At 38.9% G+C, this 21,742-nt stretch overlaps 1 protein-coding gene across 3 annotated transcripts; it reads left to right on the top strand.

The window, feature by feature from the left end:
• Position 1: 1 nt before the first annotated feature.
• Positions 2–21,602, top strand: dclk1b (doublecortin-like kinase 1b). 3 transcript variants are annotated; one of them, XM_041804040.1, is made up of 17 exons: positions 2–22; positions 611–879; positions 1,262–1,644; positions 1,864–2,210; positions 8,786–8,885; positions 10,150–10,266; positions 10,415–10,509; positions 11,109–11,196; positions 12,481–12,650; positions 13,033–13,152; positions 13,264–13,410; positions 15,489–15,622; positions 15,730–15,807; positions 15,939–16,032; positions 16,166–16,246; positions 16,367–16,480; positions 17,813–21,602. In XM_041804040.1, the coding sequence occupies exons 3-17, from the start codon at positions 1,284–1,286 to the stop codon at positions 18,008–18,010; spliced, it is 2,244 nt and encodes a 747-aa protein (XP_041659974.1). In that variant the 5' UTR covers positions 2–22; positions 611–879; positions 1,262–1,283; the 3' UTR covers positions 18,011–21,602. The 3 variants fall into 3 exon arrangements, with proteins under 3 accessions (XP_041659974.1, XP_041659981.1, XP_041659965.1); XM_041804047.1 differs by lacking the exon at positions 2–22 and adding an exon at positions 26–46; XM_041804031.1 differs by lacking the exon at positions 2–22 and adding an exon at positions 87–206.
• Positions 21,603–21,742: the final 140 nt, after the last annotated feature.

Below are 21,742 nucleotides of genomic sequence, written 5' to 3'. Positions count from 1 at the left end.
GCTGGGAGTCAAAATGTAGAAGGTAGGTGGACACAACGGATTTTAAGTAGGTCTACTGTATTTGCTCCACACTAAAACATATAGCCTTTTTTTCCTTGTCTGTGTTGGTCTTATTTTCCTGCGTGGAAATTGAAAGTGCACCTCTGGGGGAAAAAATACATGAGGAATGTTTCTGAGAGGCCCTAAAGCTAAGATAAGCTAACTTAGTAAGCAACTAAAAACTGAGAAGCTGTCTTGAAAGTGGTTTACGCTAACTGGCGTTATTGCTGGCTTTAAATGAAAGATTTTATGACAAAATTACATTCATAACGTTATTTTTGGCCACATGATCCAAGTAGTTTTTTCCTGTTGACCTGCTAGCACCTTTAGCTGTTAAAGTGAAGTTAGCCAGAAGCACTGAGGTGAAATATGTAAAACAACTGCCAGTGTGAAAAAAATGCATTACAATTTTACTTAACGGTTTTCATTGGCTGTTATTATAAGTGAATTATGACTTTTCATCATTTTCCCCCTTATTGTCGTTTATTTTTCCCCAGTAACGGTTATTTTTACAAGTAGATTTCGACGTGAACGCGCATCATTCTAACACACAGCGTGGTTTCTTCTCCAGCCACGTGCACGAGTAGCGCTGACACCCGAGCGGTCTGGTGTAAATCACTGCAATGGCAGAGGAGTAAGGGAGGGTGGAGGACACCGGCTACAGCCCTGCCTCCTCTCTGCATGTGAACACGGCAGAGTAGACACACGGTACACGGCAGCATCATCACAGGGGCAACAAAGGGACGCTGGTTCATCTCAGGCATCAAATGAATAAATGATTCATTGAGAGAACTTTGGCTTTCGGCTGCACGTTTTGTATCATCTGTCCTCACCTCAAAGGTAAGAACGATTGCACCAGAAAGGAAATCTTGTGTTCTCTGCTGTTTTCTTGCTACGTTATGTCATTTTAATATATATTAGGGTAATCTTTAAGACTTCCCAACAGGTTTTTACTATTACCCTGTCCTCTGCAAATGCATGTGTGCATGTCCTTGATATATAGATAGAATTGAGACACACCAGGCAGCATGAAATGGGTGTGACACGTTTCTCCATAATGTGTGTATGAGCAGCAGTAGCTCCATCAGAGCTTACAGTGCTGTATCAGGATTGTAAGCAATTATGCTGTCAGACTAACGGAGAGCCTATTTTTCTAATGTATTTTCTAAGTGCATGTCTAAAGAGCTTCTGCAGGTAGTAACCATCCTCCTTGCATTTTTAGGGTGTAGTAGCACTGCACAGTCATGGAACTGGAGCACTTTGATGAGCGGGACAAGGCTCAAAGAAATACCAGAAGGGGCTCAAGGGGGAATGGGCTCCCCAGTCCCACTCACAGTGCCCACTGCTGCCTTTACAGAACCAGGACACTACAAGCACTTATCTCAGAAAAGAAGGCCAAGAAGATCCGATTCTACCGCAATGGGGACCGCTACTTCAGAGGGATTGTGTATGCCATTTCTCAGGAGAAATTTAGGTCCATAGAAGCACTCCTGGCTGACCTCACTCGATCTCTATCAGATAATGTCAACTTGCCACAAGGGGTGCGGACCATATATACCATTGATGGTTCAACCAAAATCACTAGCATGGATCAGCTGGTGGAAGGTTAGTAGCATTCCCGATTCTGTTTTTTTTTTAGCTTTGTCCAGATTTAATGGAGTTGTAAGAGATAAATGAAGTCACAAACTCCATTCAAATTAACAGCTGTTGTGTGCAAGACATCTTTTTACTTGGTCTTTTAGCGCAGAAATTGAATGTATTAAACAAACCTGTGGCCTGTGATTTTAACCTCTCTTATGTTTTATGCATCTCGATTTGTTACAGGTGAAAGCTATGTCTGTGCATCCATAGAACCCTTCAAGAAGCTGGACTACACAAAGAATGTTAATCCCAACTGGTCAGTGGGTCCTAAGACTGCAATGGCAGTCCGTGATCCTGCCTCCCTTGGTAGCGCCAAGGCTGTATGCCCTGAAACCAAGGAGACTAAGGACTTTATCAAGCCCAAACTGGTGACCATTGTCCGCAGTGGAGTAAAGCCTCGCAAGGCTGTACGCATCTTGCTCAACAAGAAGACTGCACACTCCTTTGAACAAGTCATGACTGACATTACAGACGCCATTAAGCTGGACTCTGGAGTCGTCAAAAGGCTATATACTGTGGACGGCAAGATAGTAGGTGTTATTATTTCTACTTGTGATTTCTAGAACCTAACTTTACCTCAGTTTTAAGATTTCTTAAATGAATTGAGCACAACACATTTTTCCAAGTTGGGCACACCTGCAAACATTCAAATCAGGAAATAGCTAAAGATAAGCAACACCAAAAAGCTGTCAAAGTAGGTCAGTTATGGGAGCATTTTCTTATTTGTCTTGGTCTCATAGTTAATTGTAACAGATTTTAGGAATAAAATGTTCTAAAGTCTGGCAACTAACCTAAGAATGACTTTTTGCCCACAAACTAACTGCATGACTTGCTGTACTCTTATTCAGGGATGAAGCATAGATCTTGACTGATTGCATAAACAACAGTGCCATTCAGAACATGGCTTGTTGTCAACAGTTGATGTAAGTTTCTCTACATGAACTTGACAATGAACTTTCGCCCAGTTATATGCTCTCTGAGCGGGAGTGAAGGATGCTTTTGTGCAGGATAGTCACAAGGGACTGTCTTGACCTTTGTGGACCCACTTCACAGCTTGCCTGTGTGCAGTGTCCAGAAAGATTAGGTTGGTGGGATTTAATGGTCTCATCACATTCTGACTTTCTATTTTTGGGATCTCACTAAAGAAGCTTACTAGAATATTCTGCACTTGAGACAGACTTGCTGACAGTGCAGACAGTTGCCAGCCAATCATTGCAGTCAATAAATTCTGGGTTTAGAGAGAACAGTGAGTTTCAAAATAAATTTTAGGTTTCAGAAGAAACAGATCATTGCCTCTGACATAAGAGGTGGTCTGTTTTGTTCTCCTTTCATGTGTCTGTGAATGGTTTCCTTACTCAGAGAGCGAGACGGCCCAGGAGGTTGGAAATCAACTGGGAATATTTGCTAAATGTATTACAAGAAATAGGTTTCTAGGACGCCTTCTCATATTCCTTCCAAACAGTAACAGTAGCACATAATTGAAAGGCCATTCATTTAATGCAGAATTCAGTTAATATATCTAAGTATGTATAAACGTGTGTATATATATATATATATATATATATATATATTCAGATGGAATTGGCTGGAAAATGAGTCAAAAGCCATCCCACCTAAATATATCAGCTCTTTAACTAAGCTTATTCATAAACTTTATCACCTCCACTCTTTATAAGTAACCCTATCAAAATAATGAGTTTTTTTTTTTCATCTGATGGTTTCTATGGCGACGTGGTATCCTAGGCTGGTTGCTAAGGAACAGTCTCTGCGGCAGAGCGGTGCAGTAGTGATGTCAGGACTGTAGGTGTAGTGTGAGAGGGTTCATAGATGCAGTGCCTGGTCTGTAAGCCTTATTATACACAGCATGGCAGAATGGAGCACATGGCACAGGCATTATCCAAGGATCGGGGGAACAGTTGGGGATTTTTCACACCAACAAACAAATCTGCCAACACAGACCCTCTAAATTATTTATGGAACACAGATTTTTTTTTGGCAAAGTGTAAATGGGCTTGAAATTGCAATAGAGCCACAGTGAATATCCACTATCTCTATACGCTCTGAAATGCCTCAGTAACAGAAATATCCTTGCTTTCCCTCTTATTAAAGTATCGGATGCAACTTTCATGATAAGGTTTTTTCTTTGTATTGTGTGCTTGGCAGTGCAGTTCTGTGCTCTGCCTTCCCTTTTTTTGTACTTTTTATCATGGTACCGCTCCAGATGGCCTTATACCCCCCCCCATTGACATCAAAGAGCCCGTTTTCATGGGTATTTAACCTTTGGTAAATGACCTGCTTGTGCTTTTGGTCCTGAGACAGTGGCATTCAGCAAAAATTAATTGCAGCAAATTTGTTTAATATCAGTGTTAAGATGAATTTTTGATTAGCCTACATCCTTTTTGATTCTTCTTTTGATTCCTGTTCTGTAGAAGAGATGACCAGATAATTTGCATGTTTTTTTTACATGTCTCTTGGAGAGATGCTCTGCCTTGTGGCTTTGATCCCTTTGCTGAGTCACTCTGTAATAATGTGAGAGCGAGATTTATCTAGGTCAGATGGACACACAAAGACACAAAGAAAATGAGCTTGGGATGCGTGGCCTAAAGCTTTAATAAATGTTTACTAATACAATGTCATCACTACTAAAAGTATTGCAAACATAAGGTATAGAAAAGGTTATATTGGAGCAGGGCCCTGCGGGTGAGGCCTTTTTGATGCATGGCAGTGAAGCCTGTATGTAAGATGGAGCAGGGCATGTTTACATGAATGGGGATGTCTGAAGAGCTTAGCCTGTGGCTTTCCAATCCCAGCTGTAATGGATATAGCTTTGTGCTGTAATTGTATTATGAGCACAGCTTTCTTCCTGGGTGCATATTTGAGTGAACTCGTCTTGCTGAAATGGATGTCAACACATCACAGGACAGGACAATGTATCAAAGTAAAGACTTAAGTCTAAATTATCTATAAGCAAATGTGATAATTATCCCATTTATGCTATGTGCTAAGAGTGGTGGTTATGAGATTTGCATTACCGTATAATCCACAGAGCCAAACCTAACATGTTTTCCAGTTTAACACTTCATATTTACATAGACTATACCTTTCCTGGTTCTGGTCTGTGTGGGCACAATGATTTTCAGTTACAACAAATGCCATTGCTGCATGATTCATGGCTAAAAATGTTTTCAGTTTATTTTTATTTGTTCCCTTTAAATAGACAGTATTAATATATTTACCACATTGAAAGTTTTTTCCAGTTTCCTTATAATAATGTTGAAAATGTAGCTGTGAAAAGAGAGAAGTACTTTCCTATTAGAACGTAAATAGTTTTAAAAATTTAGTTATTATAAATTATACAGTACATTGTATGCTCTGTATAGATTGAGTCAGTCTTAAACTATGCTCTTTTTAAACATCAAGTTCTCACTGTGAATAAAGGGGTAAAATGAGTATGAAGGACAAACGGAGAGTTAAGGAGAAAGGACATAGAGAGCCTTGCTGGCTTTCCTCTTGCCCACTGCTGTGACTTGGCTGTTAAACCCAGAACTGTGACTTGCTCAAAGTCCAAATGCATTTGGCTTAGAGAAGAATTTTTGTTGTTTTTGTTATGAAATTCTACTAATTATGCGCCAGCAAAAGTGGAGCATGCTGTTGTACTTTAATTAGAATATTGCAGAGGCTTCTCAGAATACCAATGAGAACAGTGAGCAATGTTTATAGGAAGTATGGGTTCTGCACCCCTTTTACATATGAATAAATCATTTTACATTTAGTTAATGAAATCCTGCTTCCAATATTATGATGATTTAACAAAACTTTTTTGCTGACAAACTGTGTGTCATGTTACATATTATTCCACAGTCTCTTCAAATGATGCATTGCTGGGACACTTTTTGTATCATCAGCAGGGCAGCCTTTTTGAATATGACTTGAAACTGTCTTTTTTCCTGCTGCTGGAAGTCAGACATTGTTAGAACTACTTAGAGCTAAATTTAGACACTTGAGACTTGAGCATTGTGATGAGGAAAGTTTAAACATAATATGTTAAATTATAAGATTTGCTTTGATCTTTTAGTAGGTCTTTGTCTTTGTGGGTACCTTCGTATGGCTGACTTTAGAAGCCCATTATTTAAGAGGCCCCTTCCCATTTCTATCGTTGCATAAAACTGTAGTGTCAGAATGTCAGAAACCTGCAGCAGATTTAGACTTTCTATGTCTATGGATTAACTGTACATTGTGCTGTGCAGCTCCTGAAAATTGACCTGGTATCGTTTGGCTGGCTGTAGGTTCAGTCTCCAACTTCAAAAGAGAAATTCAGCACCCCGGAGAGCTCCATCTGACCACTACTAGATTTTTTAATGTCACTGTTGTTGTCCATGATCTTAAAATTGGTTGGATTGCTTGGTTATTAAACATGAAGAGGATCTCCTGCTGTTTTAGATTTGTGTAAGAGATGTGCTGGTGCACGAGGAAATGACAAATCAAGCCATGAGGATCAATATTTGTGTGGGATGCTCCTGGATTGCCAGTAGTGTTTGTGTGTCAGAGGGAGGTTAGCCTGATGTGGCTGCTGTGTTACTGAGCCAGCAATCATAAGTAATCAATACAAAGCATCACAGTGTTTTCCATACTTCTGCTGTTACATTTATGAATTTGAGGTTACTTTCTTTTAGTATTAAAGACAACTGCTGAAAGCAATCTATAGTTTATCACTCTGTAGTTGGACACTGGCTGTTAAAAGGCTGTCCCATCATTGATTAGTACTCTGAATGCCTTTTGCCACTTTTTTAATCAGATTCCTTTCTTCATTTGTGGATAAGTGTTACAAATTCCTAGTCTGTTCTAATCAGGACAATTTTGTCTACTACTTTTGAAAAACAAGCATTAAATGAATATGAATAAGTAGAAACCATAAATATATGAAAACAATAATTCATAATGAAAATTTTTAAAAAAAAACTGTATCTTTGAAGTAGTGGTGACACCAAAACATTTTTCAGACATGATAGAACCTATGGACACAACAAGTGCAACGTGACATGTGCAAAGTAATCATTTAATCTTGATTATGTCGTTTTGCAACTCTGGTAAGCCAAAATCGTACCTGAAATTGAAACTCAAGATATTGCACAGCAACATATCTAACTTTTGGTTATTATAGATGGTTTTATGAGAGGGTTTTGTTGTCCCATTGTCTTAAGTCGGGCTTAACCTCATGTTTTTGCCCTATGAAGGTGTTCCATGTTATTTTGTGTTTGCTGGTCTGATTGTGACATTGTCCCTGATGTCTGCAGTTTGTACCATTCAGCTCCACAGATAGCATCTGACAGGGTATCTTGAAGTAGCCGTGCCCCTCTCATCGTCTCAAACTCAGCTGTGGTTCTGTCTGGTCTCCTTGGCAACCACTGTGCAGCCCTCCTCCCTCTGGGTCTCACAGTCTTTTGGAGGAGGGGTGGGGGCTGGGGTTGTTGTGGTGCATCTGCATAGAAAGAGCAATATTAATCCCCCTGCTGAGCTCAATTTTTATTTAAGACTTCATGGATGAATAACCTTTAGATGTTTAGAGGTCCTCTTGCTGCAGATTACTGATAAACCAGTCTCTCCTTTTGTTCTGTGAACAATCCAGGTTCATTATTTTGTTTAAACACAGCAATACACATAAAATGTGCTCTGTTTGCTTTTGGCTACTTTGAGATGTGTATTCCTTTCAAGTTTTAAGATTTGTTAGAGGTAAACCAGAGTATTGACCCATAACAGCTGAGGAAGATAACATTTAATACATGGTGAGAGGGTAGTGTGGCTGACAGGGTGTGGTGACTTTCTGGTCTGGCTATCTTTGCTCAGCACCTTAGTCATCCTATTAGACTCCTGCTGAACTCTTCAAGGCTCTGAATGATGAGGCAATTAATAGTGTATGCACGCTTCACATGCTGTCTTGTTTTAAGTCTGCATTCTTATTTTCAGTGTAAGAGCACAGTAATCCATTGACAGGTCTGCCTAATCAGTGTGAGATCATATTTTTGTTGACATTGACTGACTATGCTGAGTTCACTTCCCTGTGAGGAAATGAAATCAGGAGCACTGCTTTCTTTGGCACAAGGCTGTAGTTAAGCACATCAATACTCCTTTGGAGGAGAAGGTCACGACTCCATCACCATCTTCATTTATTTATGACACTGCATCTACAGTGAGGGCTTCTGGATTAATGATGGCAGCTGATACATCAGCTAAGATATTTTTTCTTTCTTTAGCAGTGAAAATAATTTAGATTTATATTTTCTCTTAATTGAAATCAGCACCTGTTTAGTACCCCATAGTTCTTTTTAAAGCATCGAAGCCGTCTTTTGGCTAAAAGTAGTGTCCAATCTACTACACAGCACTTTAGATTTATTTTATTGTCTTTGTGATAACGATATAATTGTGGAAATATCACATCACTGGAATCTTACTGCTCAGAGTGCCATTTAATAATTTGTTCAATTGTCATCTTTGATACACAATGCCAGTGCCCGGCTGTTTTTCTTTATTATCAGTCCAGCGTTTTTTGTTTGTTTGTTTGTGTGTTTGTTTGTTTGTTTGTTTGTATTTCTTACCATTACATTGTTTTTTCCACTTTGCAACAATGAGATGAGTTGAATGATAATTTCCATACAGTTAATCTGGTAACTTTAATGCTTATTTTTATAAAGATTAATGCACATACTAGTGATTGTGGTACAATTTAATCAGTGCTTATTTTATCATTGACATTTTTACCATGGTTTCGGATTTTTAAAACTTTATTTTCTGTTGTTTTTATTTATGTATTTATTTATTTTGACAGGTGCTTGTTCCTGGAACACAAACACTGATACTTTACAAAATCTCTTCTGAGAAGCTCCATTAAAGTTTGAAAGCTTTTGAGTGTAGCCATAGTATAAGTGTGTGGGTGTATGCCCTGATTGAAAAATAAGGCATATGCTTTCTAGGTTTTCATTAATTTAATTGTTTGTTAGTATTTCAGAAACTGGAGTGCTTTTGAAACTGATAACACTGGGGAAAGCACAAATTACAAGTCTAATCTGTTTATGCACTGTAACTGACAGAGACATCTTGTCTGTACTAGGTCACTTGCCTTCAGGATCTTTTTGGGGACGATGACATATTCATCGCCTGTGGCCCTGAGAAGTTTCGCTATCAGGATGACTTCAACTTGGATGAAGATGGTAAATGTTTTTAAATCTATGAGATCTTGCAGCCCTCAGTGGACAAAGTCTCACACTAGTGTTGTTTTGCCATTATGAAGAGTTTGAAAACTAAACCATTCTCCTGTATGAAAAAATAGATGCTGATTGTGTTGTTAGTCTGTTTGAAGAGTAGTGCCCATATACAGTGCTTAACAAATTCATTAAAGCACTTCATGATGCTGGATGGTCTTTGAGACAAATGTGACAGTTAGTCTAATAAATTTGTTAAGCACTGTACATATTAAAGAAATTGTGTTTTTTCATTTCTTAATTCTAAGTTTGATAGAATCAAGCAAATCTTTACATTCCCTGGGTGGCAATTTTGTTTCTACAGTCTATATACTTAGATCATGAAAACTACACATAGACATTATCACATAATTTTGCTATGAAGTTAACGATATGTCAACGGAGGTCATTGTTATACCAAGCGACTAAGATGCTTGAACAGCACTACCCACATTAAATCAAAACACAAAAATAAAATAACAGAAGGAAAACCTACTTTGGCTCCAAAAACATATACATAATGCATAACTTCCATGGTTGTCATCATAATAAATGGGGCAGTGAGATATGAGACACAATGTCCAATAGTCCAGCAGTTCCCAAAGTGGGGATCGGGGCCCTTGAAGGGGTCAAGAGACACTAAGGGGGGTTGCAGGATCCCTACCAAAAAATAAAGAGAAATTCAGTGGTATATTTTGTTGATTATTGTAAAAATATCTTTAAAATAAGTTCAATTTAGAATTAAATCACGGTTATAAGGGAGATTTGTGCCTAAATTTAGATCATTTGTACAAAAATTCCTTTAAATGTTACGTTTTTACTTGATGCTTTGTGCAACATCGTATGCTTTAACCACCTCCAGGCCAGTGGGGGCCTCCGGTCTCTGGGGCTGCTATTTGGGAGTCATGGCTGAAAATTTTGGGAACCCCAGAAATAGTCCATGATATAGGCTAGTATGTGTAATGACAACAGTGTGTAAGGCTTATCTAATACCCAGCAGCTGATGGAATAAATGACTTTGTACAATTTGCCTCCTTAGTGTAAATAAACCTCCTCCTAGTTGACAGAAATCTGAACTCTAAATGTAGAAAGTGGGGAGGATCTCCCAGGATAGCCTTTGCTTTCTAAGTAGCTTTTACTAGCGCCAACAATCTCTCTGCAACTATTACATTACGTATTTTTCATGTATCATTTCTGCAGTGTATGGATTTATTCAGTGTCCCTTCCTCTTTAGAATGCAGAGTGTCGAAGTCTGCATCATATGGCCGACTCCCCTCCATCCATGGTCGCTCTTCCCCAAAAAGTGGCGGGATGTCACGCAGAAGCAAGTCTCCATCATCCTCTGGTTCAGGTAGAATTTTGTGGCAATGGCAAAGGTTCTCATTCTCATCTTACATAAATTTTGTTAATATTTATGCGTTACATGTTAAAATGTTCCTGTTGCATATCTTGTCATATTTCACGATATCTGTCATTGTTTATTCCTGCCGTACCTACAGCTAATGGCACAGCAGGCAGTCAGCTGTCCACACCTAGATCTGGAAAGTCTCCAAGTCCCTCTCCAACCAGTCCTGCCAGCCTCCGACGAAGACAGGTAATAAAAATCAATGCTTCTGTAATTCCCCTGTTAGGCACTCGTGTGATGCATTTTTCTCAGCTTTTCCTTTATTCCCTCAACCAAAAATGCAGCACTATGTTATGGCACCCACTAGCATATGTGGAACCATATGAATATTTATATTGCTTGATTGCTTGATATTTTTGCACAGATGTTACTATTTGCTCATATCCAAAATGTTTCAAAATTTCAGAAGATCCCTGTTCTGACTCTTGTGCCTTTTTCTTAATGAAGCCTAATCTGCGCTGCTTCAGCAATTTTTGTTGTCATGATGGACCTGGGAAGGACATAGGTTTTTAGTTTGCACAGGACAGCCAACTCTTTTCTCTTTGTCTGTTCAAACCAAGTGCCAGTCTTTACACAGGTTGAAATGCTACTATGCTGTTTCCCCATGCCTGATTTATTACTATCCATCTAATCTCAAGCTGCATGCTCAGCTGTGAGAGTGTAACAAATAGGCTTTGTGTAAGCTAGCTGTAATCACATTTTTACACGCTTCTTTTTCACCAGCATTGATGTAACGCAAGTGCATCAGTGTTTCTTTCTTTCTCACTGCACGGCTCTCGTTTTTCCAGGGATCTCTGCACAGTGGCTCTTCTCTTTCTTTGGCTTCGACCAAGGTTTGCAGCTCAATGGATGAAGGTGATGGGCCTGGGAGTGAAGGTAAGGTATTACATGAGATAGAAACAAAGCGGCAAAGAGTTGCAAATAATGTCTGGATATACACTATATTGCCAAGGTGTTCCAATCGCTTCCATGGCCACAGGTGTATAAAATCAAGCACCTAGGCATGCAGACTGTTTCTACAAATATTTGTGAAGGAATGGCTCTCAGGAGCTCAGCAAATTCCAGCGTGGTACTGCGATAGGATGCCACCTTTGCAACAAGTCCAGTCGTGAAATTTCCTCGCTCCTAAATATTCCACAGTCAAATGTCAGTGGTATAATAACAAAGTGGAAGCGATTGGGAACGACAGCAACTCAGCCACCAAGTGGTATGCCACGTAAAATGACGGAGCGGGGTCAGTGGATGCTGAGGCGCATAGTGCGCAGAGGTCGCCAACTTTCTGCAGAGTCAATCGCTACAGACCTCCAAACTTCATGTGGCCTTCAGATTAGCTCAAGAACAGTGCGTAGAGAGCTTCATGGAATGGGTTTCCATGGCTGAGCAGCTGCATCCAAGCCATACATCACCAAGTGCAATGTAAAGCACGCCGCCACTGGACTCTAGAGTGGTGGTGCATTCTCTGGAGTGATGAATCGCGCTTCTCCATCTGGCAATCTGATGGACGAGTCTGGGTTTGGTGGTTGCCAGGAGAACGGTACTTGTCCGACTGCATTGTGCCAAGTGTAAAGTTTGGTGGAGGGGGGATTAGGGTGTGGGGTTGTTTTTCAGGAGCTGGGCTTGGCCCCTTAGTTCCAGTGAAAGGAACTCTAAATGCTTCGGCATACCAAGAGATTTTGAACCATTTCATGCTCCCACCTTTGTGGGAACAGTTTGGGGATGGCCCCTTCCTGTTCCAGTGCACAAAGCAAGGTCCATAAAGACATGGATGAGAGAGTTTGGTGTGGTTGAACTTGACTGGCCTGCATAGAGTCCTGATCTCAACCTGATAGAACACCTTTGGGATGAATTAGAGCAAGACTGAGAGCCAGGCCTTCTCGTCCAATATCAGTGTGTGACCTCACAAATGTGCTTCTGGAAGAATGGTCAAAAATTCCCATAAACACTCTCCTAAACCTTGTGGAAAGCCTTCCTAGAAGAGTTGAAGATGTTATAGCTTCAAAGCGTGGACAGACATCAAATTGATCCCATTGACATCCCCTTCTTAATCCCTATGGATTAAGAAGGGGATGTCACTTAAATTCATATGCGAGTCAAGGCAGGCAAGCAAATACTTTGGCAATATAGTGTAAATCCTCAAATTATATTTGTTTTTCTCCACAGCTGAGGCAATGGATGAGCATCCCTCAGTCCCTGCTACCATAGCAGAGAGGTACAAGGTGGGGAGGACTTTAGGGGATGGAAACTTTGCAGTGGTACGAGAATGTGTTGAGAGATCAACCGGGAGAGAGTACGCTTTGAAGATCATCAGCAAAGATAAATGCAGGGGAAAGGTGAGTCTGCTTCTTCATCTGTTGCCTTGCATAATCAGGTTTGGTTTTATAATTTGTCAAGTTATTTTCAGCTGATAATATTGAGAAAGATTTGTTGATGCTGTTCCAATTTCAGCTTGTTAATATCATTCAGCAGATGGTGCAGCCTATTCTGGGACTTTACTATTATGAAATAGGTCAAAGATTTATGTTAATGAATAACAAATTTGTCCCTTTAACGTTCTTTACTACTGACTTATTTCTAAAACGGATTCTCTATAGTATTTGAGGTGATTCAACTGACAATGATTCTCTGAAATACCAGATTTGATATGTTTGTTTATGTTTAATAGTATGCAGTGCTTCTGTGATTGCCTTTGACCGAATTTCCTTTATAACTTAGGAACACATGATCCAGAGTGAAGTGTCAATCCTTCGGCGGGTGAAACATCCCAACATCGTACTTTTAATTGAAGAAATGGACACCAACAGTGACCTGTTTCTTGTAATGGAGTTGGTTAAGGTAGTATAAATTTAATTTTTAAAGTGCTAGTTCTTTTATTTATCTATTATAAACATTTCCTGTAAACACACAAAATGTGAATTTGAAACCCTAACCTAAACACTGTTACAGGGAGGCGATCTCTTTGATGCAATCACCTCGTCCAACAAATACACAGAGAAAGACGCCAGCTGTATGCTGTTCAATCTGGCCAGTGCCATCAAGTACCTGCACAGTCTCAATATTGTCCACAGAGACATTAAACCTGAAAACTTGTTGGTAAGTTTTACTCTACAAAGATTATGTTCATACTTCAATCCTCATAACTCATTGGCCCTAGTTTATTTCCTTTGTCTCTGCTTTTTTTTTTCCCTTTCTTCACTTATAACTATTAGTTAGTGCCGACAACAACATTAAAACATGAACAATGCATAGGATGTATGCATTCTGTTACAAAGAAATGAGATTCATATAAGCTATCTTCCTTGAATACCACCCCAAATGCAGCAACACGTGTAAGCTTGTCAACAGGGTGTATGCAGGGTCTTTAAAAATTTTTGAAAGTTGAGATATAAATTCAGCAAAAAAATTAAGCTTTTAAAACATCTTCAATGCAAGACCATTCATTCATTCATTCATTCAACCTTTCTTTAAATCTTGTGGAATCATTGAGAGCATGCTCTCATTTTCAATGATGTTGAGAGTACAAAAACAAGAACACAAAAGGGTTATACAAAGTTCAAGGTAAAAGACAGTTACTACGTGGTTAAAAACAGTCACACTTACAGGCAAAATAATCTAAGATCATGGTTTTGGATTGACCCATGTGAACAAATGTTTGCAGTTTGAAAGTTCGTTGTGAAGTGTTCATGTCAACGCAGCAGAAAAGCTAAAAGCAGTATTTCCAAATTAAGTGTTTGTCTGTGGAATTTTTAGCACCAGTCAGTCATTAGATTGTGTTGAGTATTGATTGTAAGATTGATTTAACAAAGATGTGAGGTATGATGGCATATTGCCAGTCAAGGCTTTATAGATAAAAAAAAAAAAACAAATGTCTATCACACCTCACACTTAGAGGTCCCCAGACCACTTTTTCATATGAAATGCAATGATGATTGGAGGCAGAGGCGTTCCTGTAAATAAAATCCCCATATTCTAAAACAGATAAAAAGACATCTTCAATTATACATTTTCAGCTGAGCATTGGGAAGTGAGATTTGTTTCTGTAAAGGAATCTGATTTTCTGTCGCAGTTTGTTGGCAGGTTTATCAAGCTATTTGTACTCAGAGACTCTTTCAATTGTGTGTCCTTTCAAAGTGGTGATATGAAATTTATGCAGGTTGTCAGGAATGTCCCTGGTTTTTGAGAATAACATGAATTTGGATTTGTTAGGGTTAAGGCCCAATTTCATTTTAAACAGAGCATGTTGTAGTTGATTAAAGGAAGGATTTCAATGGCTGAATGTGCGGTGTTGGCGGAGCAATACAATACTGTGTCATATGTGTATGTTGTATGTGGGTTGCATAAAGGTGAGTGTTACAATCTGTAATACCAGATGTAATATTGTTGATACATATTATAAATAAAACAGGACCTAGTGTTCAGCCTTGTGGAACTCCCTTTGACAACAGTAGAAACAAAGAGTGTACATGTCCTAAAACAACAAATTGTTGTCGCTTTGACAGATAGTCCTTGAACCATTTGCAGGATTCAGAATCAAAGCCTACCTCACCTAGCCTATAAATGAGTGAAGTGTGGTCAATAATATCAACAGCTTTACTTAAATCAACAAACAATGCAGCACAGTATTTCCCTCTGTCCAGTGCACAAATAATATCACTGGTAACAGATGTAACAGCTGTGATAGTGCTATGATTTGATCTGAACCCAGACTGATATGGACTTAATATGTGATTACTGTAGAGGAATGATTTGGTTATTGACTAGTTTGGGAATGGGACGGTAGTTAGTAAGATCTGTCTTATCCCCACCCTTGTGTAGTAGGATGACATGTGCAGTCTTCCAAGTCAGTGGGAGAGCTCGAGTAGAGAGGGACAGATTTAAGATGTCTTTAAGTTGATCAGATACTAAAGGGGCACAGAGTTTTAAGAAGTATGGATCAAGCTTATCTTCTCCAGTTACCTTCCTGCTATCTATGTATTGCAGTGCCTCTCTGACATCAAGGGAAGTAAAGGGCTGCAAACTGAACAGGGGGGGAGGTTGTGAGGGGGGCACATTAGGCAGTGGCTGACCATTAAAAGCATAACCAGAGAAAAGAGAGTCAAATTGATTACCTGCAGTACGACATGTGTGTTAAAGGCTTGGCATCTGTTCAGGAGCTCTCCTTTGCTACACAGGTGTACGAGCACAGCGATGGCAGTAAATCTCTGAAGCTGGGTGACTTTGGCTTGGCCACTGTTGTGAACGGGCCCCTCTATACGGTGTGTGGCACACCCACCTATGTAGCACCTGAGATAATTGCTGAGACAGGGTAAGTCAGAGGGATTACATAAATTGAGTCGTCTGAGTCATGATCATTCAGAAATCAATCAAAACTGATTTATTTCGTTTGATAGCTTATTTCTCCCCCTTTGACAGGTATGGCCTAAAGGTTGATATTTGGGCAGCTGGGGTCATCACTTACATACTGCTGTGTGGCTTTCCTCCTTTCCGTGGGTATGTGCTCCTCTCTAAGGACTTTTATTTATCATCCATAGGGCAAAATGTCTGTGAAATTTCATCACATTAAAGAGTATTATGAGAAACTTTGAAATTAAGTGAAGGCACTTGTTTTATCTTTATTGCAGTGGTGAAGATCAGGAGGTTCTCTTTGAACAGATTTTAAAAGGAGCACTTGAATTCCCTGCCCCACACTGGGACAACGTATCTGATTCTGCCAAGGTTTGTGTGTCCCGTTTCTATCCTTATGTGCCATTGTTATGTTGAATGAACAGTATCAGATCTGTCACATATCTGTTTGTGTGTGTGGGCTTCTTAAATGTGCTGGATACTCATGGCTTCCTTCTTTTTTAAGGCTCTGATCACTGGGATGCTGCAGGTAGAGGGGAACCAGAGATTCACAGCTGTGCAAGTTCTGGATCACCCCTGGGTCAACGTAAGATGATTTAAAACGATTCATTTTTACTCCTTGGACTATATTCACTACTAGACCTGTTAAGAAAGGAAACAAAGTGTGGAATAGCAGATGGAGATGCTAAAGCTTTGTTCTTTCCAGGATGATGGTGTGTCAGTGAATGCGCAACAGCTACCAGTGGCTGGAAAGATCAAGAAGCATTTCAACACAAGGCCCAAGCTGAACAGCAGCACAGCAGGAGTGACAGTCATCACAGTAAGCACTGATCTGCATCCATCACACACTGACCCTGCATGCAGCTCTGCATCACTCGATAACTTTTAATAGATATGCCATTATGCTTTGAATATCACCAAGTTTGGCATGTTCATCAAGAGAATGCTTCAATGTGTGACGACGTTTTTATTTACTTTAAGCCTTACTTTTTTTCCCTTTTTTTTAAATGAAAGAAGATCATGATCCAGTTTTGTTTCTAATCTAAAAGTGGTGCTTTCATGGTGTTGCTGTATTTTGTGTAACATGCACATCATTTCATTCACGTGCTTCTTTCTGCTTTTCTTTCCTATGTGCTTTTACCTCTCATCCTCTGATTGTAGATGGACTGTCAGCACTGTTCTTTGGAGATCTTAAAATAACATAGTTGGCCCACAATAACTACATTTTGGTTGATGTAATTCTTTGTATATTTTTAAAGCAGAGGTACATTTGTGCAGCTGGCAGAAAGATACACAAGTTACCCTTAAAGTCAGACTCTGTTTTTCCTTTTTTTATCACTTGCAATTGAAGGGAATGTCAATATCACACAGTGACTGTGACATGATATTTTTCTGCCAGCTCTTCCTTACAAGATGCGTTTAGAGCTGTGGCCTTTGATGCCTCTCAGGTTAGTAATGCTTTGCCTTCCTCTGATCCTCTGAGTTGCACTCATCTCTTTTTGCTCAGCTGGACAAGGACTTAACCATCCAGAGATCAGGGTCTTTGGACCATAACCAGCATCCAGGAATGTACTGGATAAGGTATGATACAGAATAGTGATAATATGCAGTGCTTCCATGGCAAAGTGCTGGCAGCCTCCATTTCACATCTCTCAGAGGGTTTGAGCCAATCACCTTCGACAAAACAGTTTTCATGCCTCGCCCTTATTTACTATTTGCAGATCCATCACAAAATCAAGCTACTTCATCTCACTAGTGCTGTGGCTGTTTCCTCGTGCAGTTTACTATGTATTTACTCCTGCATAGTAAAGCTATGCATATGTTTGGCTACTGCATTGCAGAGCTCCATGCGAGGGGTTCAGGAACTGGACTTTGTTTCTTGAATTAAATGTGAAAACATTTCCTTGTTAGATCTGCAGTAGAGGACATTGATGCCACACACCTCCCATTGAAGGACTTTTTTCCTGCATTGTTGCTTTTTAGCTTAATACTCTGTTAAGAAAACTAGTGAGGTAAATGCGCCTTTTCATATACATGCATGTAAGCATTGGATGATTATCCAGAGTCTCATTGGTTGTTGGATGGATGCTGCTCCTCATTTCCGTGTTTTTTTGGAGAGCCTAACGATAGCTGATGTGTCACCCTCTCTCAGACCACGGCACTTGATAAAGAGAAGCAAGTTTTCAGACGAAGACGCCACCAGGATGTGAAGCTTACTCCTCCTTTCCCTCACGGTAGCCGTGCCGGTGGCTCCAACAGTGCCAGCCCAGCTGCTGATTTCAACTCTGAGTCTGAGGACATTTCTCCATGTTCGGCTGACACCGTCCGTTCTCCAACCTCCCCGTTTTAACAGCCTTCATGAGGTCGTAAGACTGACCCACTACTCTATCCTAGATTGTGGTGCAAATGAAAAGACCCAAAATTGGGTTTAGTCTTCTGATTTGGACATTCACAGACTGTATTCTTTAACTTATTCTTTTATATTTTTAATCATAGTTCTTTTATTTTAACTACAAAATGCTTTGACCAGAGAAAGAGACGAGTTTGTCTTTTTAAGAATACACATTTGGAGCCTGCAACCATTCTCTTATTTCAGAAGCCACAAACTGGTTTAGCCTTATTTCTCCACAGCAAGCATTGATTCATTGTAGTACCTGGGCGCCCTCTTGTGGTGTTGATTTTACACTGCAGAAAAAGTCAACCTGCCAAATGACGCACTGAAATACTTAATGGGAAGTGTACCTTCAAAACAATAGTGTTTCATGGTTTTTATGATATTATGTTTTCATTTTTAGGATTTTAAAACAAAAACTCATAAATGTAATTTACTCTACACAGCAGTGACTGAAGGTTAAGACATCTAGCTCACTCTAGCTGTTGTACTTAAAGGGATCTCTGCATATCAAGATAATTTGATCTTATTGGAATAACATTAATGTCTTTAATATGTATGTTTTATAAACACACTAGATTTATACATTTGAAGAATAGATTTACATGTTGACTGCCATTGTTCAGTGCACTCTGGGTAATGATGTCAAATGCTTGTATTGTTCTTGCCACAGCTTCCTCGTTCTGCTGACCTCAGTCTACATTAGAGGGACTTCATCCTTGTTCTCTCTCTCAATAAAACTGCACTTGGGTTAATATTTAAAGGTTTTTCAGATGATACGCAATAGGAAAAGGAAAAATGCAACTATTTGTCCCACTACCCATGCATAGTGCTATAATGGCAGCCTGCATGTGAATGTATTTTTAAAATTTTGTCAAAATGTCAAAATCTAATGTGTTTCTTTGTGCTGCATACACATCCTCCTGAGACCTGAGCTTTTGTTTATGATGCCTATTTTGTTCCATGCACTTATTTATATATTTATTAAGGACCTTGTAAGTTTTAAAGGTCAGGCTCATCTTTGAAAAGGGTATTCCTTTTTTTTCCTTTTTTTTAATCAAAACTGATGTCAACAAATATCCTGAGTGTTCTGTTTCTGCAGAATGGGATAGATTTCAGAGCAGATATTTTGGCTGTGTGTTGGCCAGTTGGTCAGTTGTTTGGGGTCTTCAGTCAGTAAGAAATAGTGCCAGTCATTGAGAGAGGAATGGTGCAGTCATTTTTCTTATTATTTTGATGATGGACTACACAGTCTTGTAAAAGCTAAGCATGAACAAAATTTACACAAAAAGTTCTGAATTTCTTTATAATTTCATTTTTAAGTCCACACAACTCCCTAAAATTCTATGAAAGTACCTACAACATAAGCACTCCAAAACATATTAAAACCTAAACATTCTAGCAACATTTCCCCCCAAATTCTTTGTAAATACCTGAAAAATTCCAGGCAAATTCCCAAAAATTTCAAAGCACACCCCACATAAAATTTCATCAAATTCCCAAAAATCCATAAAATTACGTTTAAAGTCCAGCCAGAGGCTTCCCCATTCTCTCATCCAAAAAACCTAAAAATGCCAAATTATCCCCAAAATTCAAATCAAATTCCCAAAAATTAAACATACCTGTCTCAATTCCCATGAAATGCTTAAAAACAATTCTCCAAACATTTTAAGCAAATTACTTAAACTTTAACGGCTATTATTGACAATTATCTTAAAATGAAATTAAATACATACTTTATTGATCGTGAAGGAAATGTAATACCTAATAGGAGAAATTAATTCTTTGTTATAGGAAAGGCAAAATTGAATATATGTATATACATATATGTTGAGTTATATATGTATAAGCAAGGTCTTAGGAGGATTAACATAAATGTTAATGTGACAGACTCCATGTATCTTAGTATGCAGGGTTCCTTTTAAGGTTCTGGTGCAGAAACCTTAGACACTGTTATAGAGAACTAAAGGAACTAAAAAGACATGCTGCTATATTTCAATATAAGCATTATCTGGAGAGAATTTCTTGTCCTAGCGTGCTGTAGCTCAATTCTTTGGAGATCTAGGGGCACAAGTGTTTGATTGTTACTGATCCTGCTCATCTGAGAAGCAGAAGGTGCAGAAGTTTTGTTCCATGTCTGTGAGAGTGGTTGTAAATCAGTAGTGGTTCAAATGAATGTCAGTGTTGTGAAGTGGATAGTAAGTGCATGTTTTAAGCCTTTCCTTTGAATGGATTTAAGTGCAATTAGGTGTACTGCCCAATGAGCACAGTATTTTTAAATTTCTCCTTTGAAATGCTGGAATCTTTGAGAATGTATTGTTGCAGGTTATTGACAGTGGAGTAACACAATTCTCTCTCAAACTGAGGCATTCAGTTCTTGAGTGATCTGGATTTTCCTTTTACTCATCAAGTATAAGACACAGGTTAAATGTTTGACACAAATGGTTCTCAACTGGTCCCGCCTCAGGACCCACCACCTCCTTGTAAGGAATCATGACCATCACTCCTGAAAATCTCCAGTCAAATTCATCTAAGGAAAAAGTTTGAACAAACCAGGGCTGAAAAACAGAGAATAACCCAAACATTTTTTTAAAAATGCATCATTACAGACACCCTTAGAGTACATGCATGTACATATTTTATTTAACTAAACTTTTCCATGATAAGGAAAGGAAGAAAATTACCTTGTTAACATGGGAAAACAAGCTCTCTTAGCTCTTTAAATGGAGAAATTTTTTTGTAGAAATCCCAAGGAAAAAAACCTAAAATTACTTGTTACCAGGGGAAAACAAGAGTTCAAAAATATGCATGTATGTCTGGATGTATATAAATCGTAGGCTTCCTGCCACTTCCTTTTTTTCTATACCTTATTTCATGACCCACTTTTGGGTCCTGACACACCAGTTGAGAACCAGTGTTTTACAAAACAGTGCTTCCAGTAAAATCCTTTATTTAAGTACTTGTTCAGCCAGTAAATCATTTTGTTCTTAAGTAATAATCTGATCAAACAACCTGACTGTATGTACTGTAAGCCCTCTGACTGCTTCATACATCACTTCATCAGACACAGTATTCATGGATGTGAATGTCCTTCCTTTCATCAAAGACTGTAACCTGCATGTGTACTAATATGCATCCTAAATCAGTTGTCCTGGTCTCCTGCTGTTAGATATACATCTGTTAGATATAAACCCACTCCTGTAATCCCTGCCAGCACTGTCTTTGCTAATGCAGTACAGTCAGTCGACTGTAGTCATACCACAGCTAAGTTAAGGCTTGTAAATACATATTTGAACAGAAATGTAACTCATTAACAACATTGTTTTAAAGGGCTTTTGAGTTTTTGATAAGAACGGCGTGAGCAAAAAGCACAAGGAAAGCAAGTTGTCATGACAACCTTTTGGGAATGTTTGTCATTAGAAAAACATGTTAAAGCTTTATAATGTTGGACTGGGAATTTCATGGTCATGTGGAAGCAGATGGAGAATGTGAATGCTGTATTATATTCATCCATATTCCATTTAATGAAAGATAATATAAAACGATTTTAACGAGACAACAGGAAACATTCTTATTTTCATTTCATGAAAAAAATGTTTTGTGGTGGGAAAAAAACCCAAATACACTCTCTAAAGAAATTAATACTGGGAGTAAAACTGATATATTGAGTTCGAGAGTCAGCGACCTATC

This window comes from Cheilinus undulatus, linkage group 2 (genome assembly GCF_018320785.1).
Source record: "Cheilinus undulatus linkage group 2, ASM1832078v1, whole genome shotgun sequence".
In the NCBI taxonomy this organism is placed as follows: domain Eukaryota; kingdom Metazoa; phylum Chordata; class Actinopteri; order Labriformes; family Labridae; genus Cheilinus; species Cheilinus undulatus.
Note: the sequence above shows the minus strand (reverse complement) of the source record. Positions and strands in the feature narration are given on the sequence as shown.

Coding starts and splice junctions, on each gene's coding strand:
- dclk1b (XM_041804040.1), top strand. CDS start 1,284: ATGGAACTGGAGCACTTTGATGAGCGGGACAAGGCTCAAAGAAATACC. Junction 10,267..10,414: donor TCCATCATCCTCTGGTTCAG/GTAGAATTTTGT, acceptor CCGTACCTACAG/CTAATGGCACAGCAGGCAGT. Junction 16,247..16,366: donor TGGATCACCCCTGGGTCAAC/GTAAGATGATTT, acceptor TGTTCTTTCCAG/GATGATGGTGTGTCAGTGAA.